The sequence below is a fragment of the Littorina saxatilis genome, linkage group LG1, assembly GCF_037325665.1.
Source record: "Littorina saxatilis isolate snail1 linkage group LG1, US_GU_Lsax_2.0, whole genome shotgun sequence".
Taxonomy (NCBI): Eukaryota; Metazoa; Mollusca; class Gastropoda; order Littorinimorpha; family Littorinidae; genus Littorina; species Littorina saxatilis.
The window spans coordinates 48,562,354-48,576,194 of NC_090245.1; the positions used below are offsets into that span (position 1 = coordinate 48,562,354).

Consider the following 13,841-nt stretch of genomic DNA (forward strand, 5'->3'; position numbering starts at 1 on the left):
CAGAAGTGTTTGCATGATTGTGCAATGTTTATCTGGCTTTCAAAAATAAAACTCAATAGTAAAACCAAAAGTTGATTTGCGTATTACCAGAATTTTCACTAGCCAGCCAGGCAGATGGTTCCTATTAGCCAGATGGATTTTGTACTCGCCCCTGGCGACCGGGCGGTGAATGTGGCCATCCCTGTGTAGGGGTTCACATGATAGAGAACATGTGTGATGTGTGTGGGTGTCCAGATGATCAAGAACACGGTGTGTGCTTAGCGTAGGTGTCCACACGATAAAAAAACAAGTCGCGTAAGGCGAAAATACAATATTTAGTCAAGTAGCTGTCGAACTCACAGAATGAAACTGAACGCAACGCAACGCAGCAAGACCGTATACTCGTAGCATCGTCACTCCACCGCCCGTGGCAAAGGCAGTGCACGTGGAATTGACAAGAAGAGCGGGGTATTCGTTGCGCTGAGAAGGATAGCACGCTTTTCTGTACCTCTCTTCGTTTTAACTTTCTGAGCGTGTTTTTAATCCAAACATATCATATCTATATATTTTTGGAATCAGGAACCGACAAGGAATAAGATGAAAGTGTTTTTAAATTGATTTCGAAAAAAAAATTTTGATAATAATTTTTATATATTTAATTTTCAGAGCTTGTTTTTAATCCGAATATAACATATTTATATGTTTTTGGAATCAGCAAATGATGGAGAATAAGATAAACGTAAATTTGGATCGTTTTATAAATTTTTATTTTTTTTTTAACAATTTTCCGATTTTTAATGACCAAAGTCATTAATTAATTTTTAAGCCACCAAGCTGAAATGCAATACCGAACCCCGGGCTTCGTCGAAGAGTACTTGACCAAAATTTCAACCAATTTGGTTGAAAAATGAGGGCGTGACAGTGCCGCCTCAACTTTCACGAAAAGCCGGATATGACGTCATCAAAGACATTTATCAAAAAAATGAAAAAAACGTTCGGGGATTTCATACCCAGGAACTCTCATGTCAAATTTCATAAAGATCGGTCCAGTAGTTTAGTCTGAATCGCTCTACACACACACACACACACACACACACACACACACAGACACACACACACACGCACACACACACGCACATACACCACGACCCTCGTTTCGATTCCCCCTCGATGTTAAAATATTTAGTCAAAACTTGACTAAATATAAAAACAGGTGTGTGCTTTGTGTGAGTGTCCAGATCATCAAGGGAATGATGCGTTTTGTGTGTGTGTGTGTGTGTGTGTGTGTGTGTGTGTGTGTGTGTGTGTGTGTGTGTGTGTGTGTGTGTGTGTGTCCAGATCATGAAGAACACGGTGGCGGTCAGCTTCAGCTTCCTGTTCCTCTTCACGTCCTTCCAGTCGCTGTCCAACTTGCAGACGTCACTCAACATGGAGTCCGAGATCGGCTCTCAGAGTCTCCTCGCCATATATACTTCACTCATCGTTTCCTGTATCTTCCTGCCAAAGTAAGTCTGTAGTGTCCGGTGTGTTTTTATAAATTCAGAAAGGATTCTGTATCTTCCCTGTTCTAGTAAGTCTGAATTTGCCTATATTTTCGTGCTGAAGTATGTCTTGAATCTCCTGTGTCTTCCTGCTCAACAAAGTTCGCACACGTGGAATGTAAGTGTACCATCCTTCAGTTTGGTGTGTGTGACCATCCTTCAGTTTGATGTGTGTGCCCATCCTTTAGTTTGGTGTGTGTCCCCATCCTATAGTTTAAGTGTGTGGGACCATCCTTTAGTTTGGTGTGTGTGCCCATCATTTAGTGTGGTGTGTGTGACCATCCTTTAGTTTGGTGTGTGTGCCCATCCTTCAGTTTGGTGTGCGTGACCATCCTTCAGTTTGGTGTGTGTGCCCATCCTTTAGTTTGGTGTGTGTGCCCACCCTTCAGTTTGGTGTGTGTGACCATCCTTCAGTTTGGTGTGTGTGCCCATCCTTCCGTTTGGTGTGTGTGACCATCCTTTAGTGTGGTGTGTGTGCCCATCCTTTAGATTGGTGTGTGTGACCATCCTTCAGTTTGGTGTGTGTGACCATCCTTTAGTGTGGTGTGTGTGCCCATCCTTTAGTGTGGTGTGTGTGCCCATCCTTTAGATTGGTGTGTGTGACCATCCTTCAGTTTGGTGTGTGTGACGATCCTTCAGTTTGGTGTGTGTGACCATCCTTTAGTGTGGTGTGTGTGCCCATCCTTTAGTGTGGTGTGTGTGCCCATCCTTTAGATTGGTGTGTGTGACCATCCTTCAGTTTGGTGTGTGTGACCATCCTTCAGTTTGGTGTGTGTGACGATCCTTCAGTTTGGTGTGTGTGACCATCCTTTAGTGTGGTGTGTGTGCCCATCCTTTAGTGTGGTGTGTGTGCCCATCCTTTAGATTGGTGTGTGTGTGACCATCCTTCAGTTTGGTGTGTGTGACGATCCTTCAGTTTGGTGTGTGTGACCATCCTTTAGTGTGGTGTGTGTGCCCATCCTTTAGTTTGGTGTGTGTGACCACCCTTCAGTTTGGTGTGTGTGACCATCCTTCAGTGTGGTGTGTGTGACCATCCTTCAGTTTGGTGTGTGTGACGATCCTTCCGTTTGGTGTGTGTACCCACCCTTCAGTTTGGTGTGTGTGACGATCCTTCCGTTTGGTGTGTGTGACCATCCTTTAGTGTGGTGTGTGTGACCATCCTTCAGTTTGGTGTGTGTGACCATCCTTCAGTTTGGTGTGTGTGACGATCCTTCAGTTTGGTGTGTGTGACCATCCTTTAGTGTGGTGTGTGTGACCATCCTTCAGTTTGGTGTGTGTGACCATCCTTCAGCTTGGTGTGTGTGACGATCCTTCAGTTTGGTGTGTGTGACCATCCTTTAGTGTGGTGTGTGTGCCCATCCTTTAGTGTGGTGTGTGTGCCCATCCTTTAGATTGGTGTGTGTGACCATCCTTCAGTTTGGTGTGTGTGACCATCCTTCAGTTTGGTGTGTGTGACCATCCTTTAGTGTGGTGTGTGTGCCCATCCTTTAGTGTGGTGTGTGTGCCCATCCTTTAGATTGGTGTGTGTGCCCATCCTTTAGATTGGTGTGTGTGACCATCCTTCAGTTTGGTGTGTGTGACCATCCTTTAGTGTGGTGTGTGTGCCCATCCTTTAGTGTGGTGTGTGTGCCCATCCTTTAGATTGGTGTGTGTGACCATCCTTCAGTTTGGTGTGTGTGACGATCCTTCAGTTTGGTGTGTGTGACCATCCTTTAGTGTGGTGTGTGTGCCCATCCTTTAGTGTGGTGTGTGTGCCCATCCTTTAGATTGGTGTGTGTGACCATCCTTCAGTTTGGTGTGTGTGACCATCCTTCAGTTTGGTGTGTGTGACCATCCTTTAGTTTGGTGTGTGTGACCATCCTTTAGTGTGGTGTGTGTGCCCATCCTTTAGATTGGTGTGTGTGACCATCCTTCAGTTTGGTGTGTGTGACCATCCTTCAGTTTGGTGTGTGTGACCATCCTTTAGTGTGGTGTGTGTGCCCATCCTTTAGTGTGGTGTGTGTGCCCATCCTTTAGATTGGTGTGTGTGACCATCCTTTAGTGTGGTGTGTGTGACCATCCTTCCGTTTGGTGTGTGTGACCATCCTTTAGTGTGGTGTGTGTGACCATCCTTTAGTGTGGTGTGTGTGCCCATCCTTTAGATTGGTGTGTGTGACCATCCTTCAGTTTGGTGTGTGTGACCATCCTTTAGTGTGGTGTGTGTGCCCATCCTTTAGTTTGGTGTGTGTGACCATCCTTCAGTTTGGTGTGTGTGCCCATCCTTTAGTGTGGTGTGTGTGCCCATCCTTTAGTTTGGTGTGTGTGACCATCCTTCAGTTTGGTGTAGGACCATCCTTTAGTTTGGTAGTGTGAACAACCTTCAGTTTGGTGTGTGTGACCATCCTTCAGTTTGGTGTGTGTGACCATCCTTTAGTGTGGTGTGTGTGACCATCCTTCAGTTTGGTGCGTGTGACCATCCTTCAGTTTGGTGTGTGTGACCATCCTTCAGTTTAGTTTGTGTGCCCATCCTTTAGATTGATGTGTGTGACGATCCTTCAGTTTGGTGTGTGTGACCATCCTTTAGTTTGGTGTGTGTGACGATCCTTTAGTTTGGTGTGTGTGACCACCCTTCAGTTTGGTGTGTGTGACCATCCTTCAGTTTGGTGTGTGTGACCATCCTTCAGTTTGGTGTGTGTGACCATCCTTCAGTTTGGTGTGTGTGACCATCCTTCAGTTTGGTGCGTGTGACCATCCTTCAGTTTGGTGTGTGTGACCATCCTTTAGTTTGGTGTGTGTGCCCATCCTTCAGTTTGGTGTGTGTGCCCATCCTTTAGTTTGGTGTGTGTGACGATCCTTTAGTTTGGTGTGTGTGACCACCCTTCAGTTTGGTGTGTGTGACCATCCTTCAGTTTGGTGTGTGTGACCATCCTTCAGTTTGATGTGTGTGACCATCCTTCCGTTTGGTGTGTGTGCCCATCCTTTAGTTTGGTGTGTGTGCCCATCCTTCAGTTTGGTGTGTGTACCCACCCTTCAGTTTGGTGTGTGTGACCATCCTTTAGTTTGGTGTGTGTACCCACCCTTCAGTTTGGTGTGTGTGACCATCCTTTAGTTTGGTGTGTGTGACGATCCTTCCGTTTGGTGTGTGTGCCCACCCTTCAGTTTGGTGTGTGTGACCATCCTTCAGTTTGGTGTGTGTGACCATCCTTCAGTTTGGTGTGTGTGACCATCCTTTAGTGTGGTGTGTGTGACGATCCTTCAGTTTGGTGTGTGTGACCATCCTTCAGTTTGGTGTGTGTGCCCATCCTTCTGTTTGGTAGTGTGACCATCCTTCAGTTTGGTGTGTGTGCCCATCCTTCTGTTTGGTAGTGTGACCATCCTTCAGTTTGGTGTGTGTGACGATCCTTCAGTTTGGTGTGTGTGACCATCCTTCAGTTTGATGTGTGTGCCCACCCTTCAGTTTGGTGTGTGTGACCATCCTTCCGTTTGGTGTGTGTGACCATCCTTTAGTGTGGTGTGTGTGCCCATCCTTTAGTGTGGTGTGTGTGCCCATCCTTTAGTGTGGTGTGTGTGACCATCCTTTAGTGTGGTGTGTGTGCCCATCCTTTAGTGTGGTGTGTGTGCCCATCCTTTAGTGTGGTGTGTGTGACCATCCTTTAGTGTGGTGTGTGTGACCATCCTTTAGTGTGGTGTGTGTGACCATCCTTCAGTTTGGTGTGAGTGGCCATCCTTCGGTTTGGTGTGTGAGACCATCCTTTAGTGTGGTGTGCGCGAACATCCTTGTGTTCCATGTTCCAGGTTCAGTTTGGTGTGTGTGCCCATCCTTTAGATTGGTGTGTGTGAACAACCTTTAGTTTGGTGTGTGTGCCCATCTTTCAGTTTGGTGTGTGTGTGCCCATCCTTCAGTTTGGTGTGTGTGCCCATCCTTTAGATTGGTGTGTGTGCCTATCCTTCAGTTTAGTTTGTGTGCCCATCCTTTAGATTGATGTGTGTGAACAACCTTTTGTTTTGTGTGTGCCCATCCTTTAGATTGGTGTGTGTGAACAACCTTTAGTTTGGTGTGTGTGCCCATCTTTCAGTTTGGTGTGTGTGCCCATCCTTTAGATTGGTGTGTGTGCCCATCCTTCAGTTTGGTGTGTGTGCCCATCCTTTAGATTGGTGTGTGTGCCTATCCTTCAGTTTGGTGTGTGTGCCCATCCTGTAGATTGGTGTGTGTGAACAACCTTTAGTTTGGTGTGTGTGCCCATCCTTCAGTTTGGTGTGTGTGATCATCCTTTAGATTGGTGTGAGTGAACAACCTTCAGTGTGGTGTGTGCCCATTCTGTGTGGTGTGCGCGAACATCCTGGTGTTCCAGGTTCGTGATTGCCCACTTTGGGTGCAAGTGGACCATACCCGTTTCCATGCTTTTGTACACCTTGTACATGGTGGCCAACATATTCCCGAAGCGCTGGTTGATGATCCTGACGGGTATCGGGGTGGGCATCGGGGGTGGGCCGCTATGGTCGGCCAAATGTACCTACCTGACGCAGATTGGGATATGGTACGCCGATCTGACTAATCAGTCAGAGGATGCCGTCATCAACAAACTATTTGGCTTCTTCTTCATGCTGTTTCAGACAAGTCAGTCACGTGTTCTGTCATATCTTCTCTATTTACACTTTTGAAAATAAAAACTGCAAGTACCCGATTTGGCAGTTTTCGAGAGTATGGTACTTTGCAATGCAGCGTCACTCCCTGTTATTATGTGATTATCGTTGGCTCGTGCAGGATTTTTGTTAAATGCAGGATGCTATAATTAGATCGACAGGAAGAGTAAAGAACTAGGCGATAGAGATCCAGGAGGCTACTGTCTGAATTTCTGTCAGGAAACTGACATTTTGTTTGAAGTGCTAGGGGACAAATAGGTCGACTGCACTTTGTAGACAGCATTGTACTACGTCGTGATCTACAGTTTACTCGTTTACTTCGTACGTTTTTAAAGTAATTTCTTGGTGCCTTCGTTGATGAGTTTTTTCTTGTTTGTAGAAAGACATATATGTATTACGTGTTTACTTTTTGCACTCACACGCACGCGCTTTTGCACACACACACACACACACACACACACACACACACGAACGCACGCACGCGCTATTGCACACACACACACACACGCACACACACACACACACACACACACACACACACACACACACACATCCATGAATACACAAATAACGAGCTTTATTGATTATTGAAGGTATTCAAACTGGATTTGTCAACTTTCACCTTGCTCCCTCGATGTGAAGGTCAAGTGTGGGGCAACCTGATCTCCTCCACGGTGCTGAACGAGCCCCCTGCGAGCAACGTGATTGCCAACACCACGGTAATGTGCGGGGCAGAGTTCTCACCGCCAACCACTGCCAATGAGGACACGACACAGCAGTTCAGGCAGCCCGCTTACCTGGTGAGGCAATAAATCAGGGCTCCCCATAGCGCGCGTCCCTGCGTCGTATACGCACTAAAAGCCGAAAACACGTACTAGAAATTTATGTAGGGGGTCCCGGGACGCACTAGACTTTAAAAGAACGGGTCCTGCGACGCACTAAATTTCCTTTATCGTGTGTACCGTAGATACCATTAATGGTTTAGAAGTACACTGGGACCTTTCGGCTTTTGGACTCTTAGAACCCTCTGAAATTCTGCAGTGGGGGTCCATGGACCCTCTAGAAATTGAAAGTGGGGGTCCCGGGACGCATTGTGAGGGGCGTCCGTGGGGAGCCCTGAATAAATACACAGGCACAGACAACAGCGAACAGCCTCTTACATTCAGTACGTTCTTCTTCTTCTTCATATTCTTCTTCTTCTTCTTTTTTTCTTAAACTTCCGCATTGGAGGGCGGTGTCATGTCACGAACTGGAAACTCTGCCTGATCAATCCTTCTCATTGCGGTCAATGCGCATGCGCTAACATGGGGAGATTAATCAGGTCATGAACAACCTAACCCAAACCCTAACCCTTACCCTAATCCTAACCCTAACCCTAACCCATGGTTCGTTCGGTCAAAGGGTCGCATTTCTTAAGTCCAAGATTGGCGCATGCGCATTGACCGCAATGAGAAGGATTGTTCAGGAGAGGTTTCAGTTCGTGACACCGGCGTCTTATCCACCAGGACATTGCGCCCGTCAATCAGTAGGATCATTGCTCTGTTTTCAAGAGTCAGGTTTGATCATCTGTGCGAAACACGAGTAGAACATCGATGAGACGGGTGCAAAATGTTCGTAGCAACCAGAAGCAGGAGAGCCTACCACCTACTAGCCAGAATTTTCGACTGAAAAAGTCCACATCATACCGAAGTGATTAGAAGTTGAACATTTGAAGGATGGAATATGGAAAGGAGGCATTTTGTTTTCCCAACGACTGGAACCCTTCGTAGAACAATTTAATTTGGCTGAAGTAGAATTAACGGATGTTAACTGCCATAGGTTACTTCCTTTTGAATGGAATGATTAGAATGAAAAACTCATGGCAATGATGGATAAGATGTTGCTGTTAAGGGGAGAGGTGGCACGACAAATTTCTACTGGATGTTTGCACTTTTTCTTGCAATATTTGTACGTATTATCAAGCAAAAACACATAAAAAGACTCATTATTTTGTGCAACTTTTTTGCCTGTGGATCTTTTTATGGGTAAAAACGCTCGATATTTGACAAACAAACATGAAACGGCCTATTCTGCTTTAGCGTGATATTTTAGAAATTTCTCAAGCTAACAACCTCATATTTGTTGTTATGAACTCACAAGTAGCGTTTCTCAGTAGTTATAGAGCATTTTTATGAGTATCAGCCTTAGTTCCTAGTAAACATTTAAAAAATTGGGTGACATTATATTTTTGCATGAAAATGCAATGTCAGGCTTTCATTCCAATTCATGAAAATAAAAAAATAAAAAATAAAGAATAGTGGTCTTCTTGCTGCTCCAGCTGGCCTTGACGACCCGCACATCTTGCCCCACCGGCTGCCACAGCGGCCACAGCTGTTGCTTTCTCTGCCTTCTGAATCCTCACCTTGTCTTTCTTGGCCAAAGCAGCCTCCATGAGATCAGTTATTGGCAAGCCCATGTAGTCCATGAACTGTGCCAGTGCAAAGTTGCCTCTCTTGAACTTCGCAACAGCCTCAGCGGTGGCTGCTTCCACCCGGTCTTTCCCAACAAAGATTTCCTTGGGGCAGTGTCCCCACATGACATTGTGCAGAGACTCATTACTGTTCTGGGCTTTGCCATGGGCCACGCGCTTGAGAAGAATGGGATTGGTCATTCTTCTGTAGATGGGCAGAACAGCATGTGATACTTCCCTGGACAAGGCGGTGCCGTTGTGCTCTGCGTGTGGAGGTGGTGGTTGCCCTTCTGCCCTGGCTCTTTGAAAAAAGCACCAGGAGGCTGGCCCAGCTGTACATCTGTCGTGGTGAGGGTCCTCGTCCGTTGAAGTTACATGGAAGAAAGTGGCCCAGATCGCCTGCTCCATGGCTCGCTGATCTTCAAGGTTGTTGAGGATCGCGCTACGGAAGTAGTTTTGCAAGCGTTGGCACTTTTCCTTGGTTAGTCGCCCCTCCCCTCTTCCACCAAGCCTTCCATCCTTTGCTGCCTTGCGGAGAGCTGTGCCTATTCTCTTGGGGAGGTGGTTGGTACATTCCAGCTTGGTGATGGGACGTGTGGGACCGTAGGACTGAGCTGCAGCCACAGCATTGAAAGCAGTAGAATCTCCGTCCGACAGCATAGTTCTGTACCTGAGGTTGTGACGCTCATCAGACCTGCAGCACAGTAAAAATCAGAAAACCCATTGTGTAGGCAAGCAAATTGTGCACCTTTACTTGCAGAACACAATTTATGAGTTCAGGAGTTGCTTATAAAGGGGCGGGGGGGGGGGGGGGTGTTGTGTTACAAAATATGTTCACAGTAGTATTGTATTGTTCTTGTTTTGTTATAAAAGGCTATAAATGAACTTTGTTATTGTTACTAATTTGTAATCGAATCTTCGTGCACTCTCTCTCTCTCTCTCTCTCTCTCTCTCTCTCTCTCTCTCTCTCTCTCTCTCTCTCTCTCTCTCTCTCTCTCTCTCTCTCTCTCTCTCTCTCTCTCTCTCTCTCTGTTCAAAAATCAAAGGATACGCTATAGTGGGGGTATACAGATTATATTCTTACCTTCCCCATAACTCCAACGCTGCATCCCTCTCCATAGACTTTGCAGATCCTTGGTGGTTGGTGCTGCACTCAGGCCGGTGTTGCTGCTCCCACTGCAGTTGTTGGGCAGGGGTCATCTCCTCCAACTTCTCCTTATTCATGGCACATGTGTGGCAGTAGGTGGATTTTACAGAGAAGTCGAGCACCAACCCAGTGAGAACGTCAACCACCACTCCCACACCATAAGGTGCTATCAAAGGCAACATCTACCCAAAGAATACCGTCATCTTCTTCCCAGGCAGCGTCTTCATCCTCTTCGTCAAACTGGACATCTGCTCTACCTTGAGGAAAGGTCTGCTGTATGCAACATTGACGTGCTGAACAGTTTCCACCAGTGTGACATTTGTTACGGCCAAGATGCTGGCATTGACCTTTTTATCAATTCTTTGATATGAGCTTTTGTTCATCACGGGCATGCCCAACACTGTGCACAGCTTTTCCATGCTTGAGTACCCACTGCCAATCTCATGCGAGTATAGGACAATCTGTTTGTTCACGTCAAAGGGAACATTCTTCATGTGGTTGCGGTTGCTCTCTCTAGGTGAAGAACATTCTGACCGTCTGTACTGGCAGCTGTCACAGCAAAGTGCTAACTCTTGGGACAAGCCTATGGATTCTCCGACGCGTATCGTTAAATGTCCTGCTTCGCATTCCGGGCACTTCACATCCGATAATAGCGAGTTGAGCTGACCACACTCAACAATACACCATGTACGTTTCGGTTCAGCAGGCACATCGGCTGACACTTGTGCGTTCTGCAAGTCATCAGCACCACTGAATCTTCTTAGCTTCTTCGCAGAGGCAGAAACACCCTCTAGTTTCCTGCTGGTTGTCGTGTATATCGCACAACACTGGCCGAGGTTCGACTTGAAGTCAATGAGAAAAATGTTCATCACCTCCACCATCCAAAACGACACACTCCGCTGCGACAACTTCGCGGGACGCGTTTTCATCGCCCGTGGACTTTTCTTGTACGGTTTTTCGAGCTAATGCAAGCTGCTTCTTCCTCTTGCCCGATGCCTGCCCCACAAACCTCTTGAATTTTGCAGTGAACATTGCTGGCCGACTGATAGACGGTAATGTAATTCGATCGACAAACCGATGTTGTGTTTACAGCGGATAAGGCTTGTTGCGCATGCGCAAGTAGCCTCCAGTCGCCATGGTAAGTTACAATGACCAACCCAGGGTCCCCACTGGTTTTTAGAAACAAAATGCCATGACTTTTCCATGACTTTTCATGAGCCTCAATAACATTTTCCATGACTAGATCCACAGGTCGCCATTTCCGAACACGCAAACTGTTTACGTCTTGTCACTGCCAGTTTTGACACTGGCTTGCTTTGCACTGAATTAGAGTCAGTTTCTACGCAGTGTCTCTTCGACAAGCAAGTCAAGCATTTGCTACGCAGTCAGATTATCGGTAATGTTTGCTGGTCCTGTCATTTCACTAAACTGGACCAGCCACTGTTTGTATCCATCTGTACTTTCGTAAATTCCGTTTCGTAACCGTCACTGTGACTTGACGAACTGTCATTTTTTTCACCGCGATACACAGTTCATTGCGAAGATCTTCCTCGGTAATTCGTTCCAATTTCGCATACTTTTTGTTGTCAACAAACAACTCGAAAGAAAGTTTCAAACTCATCATCCTCCATCTTGCTTGTCGAAGCGCTAAAGTACTTTATCGATGCAAAAACAAAAGCAGAAAACTTCGACGAAACCGACTCAAATGCAGCGCAGACGACACGACCAGGGCCCGTATGCATGAGGAGGAAGTCAGCAACACTGGAAGTAGAGGCCTCTTTCGGAAGTGGGAACTCCCGAAGTTTAAGTTTCCAACTGTTCACTATGCATGAACGCCGGAGTGGTGACTTCGAGAGTATTCTGTCAAGGTCGCGAAAATTGGGGGAATCCTAACTAGTACGCATGCGTTTGTTAACAGTAAGCTTGCCACCAGAAGAAACAAATCTCATCGCGAGTTCAAAAAGGCGAACGTTGAGCGCGCTGTAGTACTAACAGCATTATTGCTGTTTTTTTTTTTTTTTAATGGTTAAACGAAAGGGTCGGTTCAAACCTGTGATGATTGTCTTGGAATCGAATGACTTTCTATGACAAATGACTTTGTTGGCCCCTTGAATGTTAGGAGAAGAGTAAATGATTATGTTGAACTTTTTTTTGTTTTTTGTTGTTTTTGATCTCACCTGCTTGCTTCAACCTTTTTTTTTTTTTTTTTTAATAATCATATTATACTTACAAATCACTTTATCCTCAATGCATTTCCAAGTGAACATAATTTTGGGGCACAAAAAAAAAAAAATCAGTATAATCAATTTCGTTCTCACAATGGGCGGGGATGTAGCTCAGTCGGTAGCGCGCTGGATTTGTATCCAGTTGGCCGCTGTCAGCGTGAGTTCGTCCCCACGTTCGGCGAGAGATTTATTTCTCAGAGTCAACTTTGTGTGCAGACTCTCCTCGGTGTCCGAACACCCCCGTGTGTACACGCAAGCACAAGACCCGGCCAAGTGCGCACGAAAAAGATCCTGTAATCCATGTCAGAGTTCGGTGGGTTATAGAAACACGAAAATACCTAGCATGCTTCCCCCGAAAGCGGCGTATGGCTACCTAAATGGCGGGGTAAAAACGGTCATACACGTAAAATTCCACTCGTGCAAAAACACGTAGTGTACGTGGGAGTTTCAGCCCACGAACGCAGAAGAAGAAGAAGTTCTCACAATAAGTACAATTACTGTATGTTGAACTTGTGTTTAATAATTTTATATCGGTAAAACTCTTTGTTGGACAAACATAGATGGGTTTTTGGGAAACTTTGGGTTACTGGTCAAGTTTAAAAGGAAGAACATTATGCAGTAGACCGTAAATAACTAAGTTTAGTGACTTGTTCCTTATTTATTGGGGAAATGTCTGTCAAGAAGTTTAGAAAAGACATACTGTTCATCGGTGTTTTAATTTGTTTTCCCTCGTTAATTTTTGATTACGATGGCGATGCATGGTTATGTACAGTTAAAAGTCAAGATTCGATTTTTTTTTGAAAGCATAGGACAGTTTCTTTACGCGTTTAAAAAAAAATTAACACAGAGGCAAAAACCGGTTGTTGCAGTCTGAATGCAATTGAGGTCTATTAAGAAAAAGGTTAATTAAAAAAATGTTGTAGCTCCCAGCGGAACTTGAACCCAGAGCGTCGGTTTGAAATTCCGAATCCGTAACCACTGCACTATGCTACTCGTCTAGCAAAAGCACTATGCAAAGATGTGTTACCAGTTATTCAGTCGTGGTAGTTTGGAAGCTCACCACCTTCGCCGAATGACTCGAGCACGTTTTTTTCGGTCAGTAAATGATCGTACTGTCGGTTTTGAGCCCCGCTGTTTCAAGCTTTTCACCTAAATTAAACAAGAATGTCACAGTTCGTGTCTATGGTGCAAGGTAGCCGACCGTCTCATTGTAGCCAAGTTACGACAGTTGCTCGATTGACGCATTTCACGTCTTCAATATTGTGTCTGAGCTCATTTCCCAATGAGCTGCCTTTAAAACCGGAATGTCATGCAATTGTAGCATGCGTTGGAGTTTTTTTTTAGATGGGTAAGGACCTTTAAGATGCGATATCGTCGTATAAATGATGAAATTAACTTTGAAAGTGGGAACTTCGGAAGCAAAGTTGCCAGCTACTCGGTATGCACGAGCTAACTTGAACGCCGAAGTAGTGGCTTCGAGAGTCCTGAGGTCAAGGTCGAGGAAATTGGGGGAATCCCAATTAGTGCGAATGCGTTTGTAAACGGTAGGCTTGGCGACCAGAAGAAACAAATCTCATCGCGAGTTCGTAAATGGGCGAACGTTGATCGCGCTGTAGCTTTTACTATAGTTTTTGACTGGTTGAACGAAATGGTCTGTTCAAAGCTGTGATGATTGTCTTGAAATTGAATGACTGTCTGTAATAATGATTTTGTTGACCAGAATGTTGGGGAGAATAAAACTTTTTTTTGTTTATGTGGTAGCGAAGACGGTTATGTTATATTAGGTAGCGGCAGTCAAAACTTGGTTTTGAAATGAGAGTGAATGTTTTGTGATGTCTTGAAAGAAAAATAAAGTACAAGCAAAACACAAAAAAAAG

At 45.4% G+C, this 13,841-nt stretch overlaps 1 protein-coding gene across 1 annotated transcript; it reads left to right on the forward strand.

The window, feature by feature from the left end:
* The first annotated feature begins 1,320 nt into the window (after window positions 1-1,320).
* Window positions 1,321-7,794, forward strand: LOC138977189 (protein unc-93 homolog A-like). The gene is made up of 4 exons (XM_070350123.1): window positions 1,321-1,484; window positions 5,852-6,117; window positions 6,786-6,943; window positions 7,762-7,794. The coding sequence occupies exons 1-4, from the start codon at window positions 1,321-1,323 to the stop codon at window positions 7,792-7,794; spliced, it is 621 nt and encodes a 206-aa protein (XP_070206224.1).
* Window positions 7,795-13,841: the final 6,047 nt, after the last annotated feature.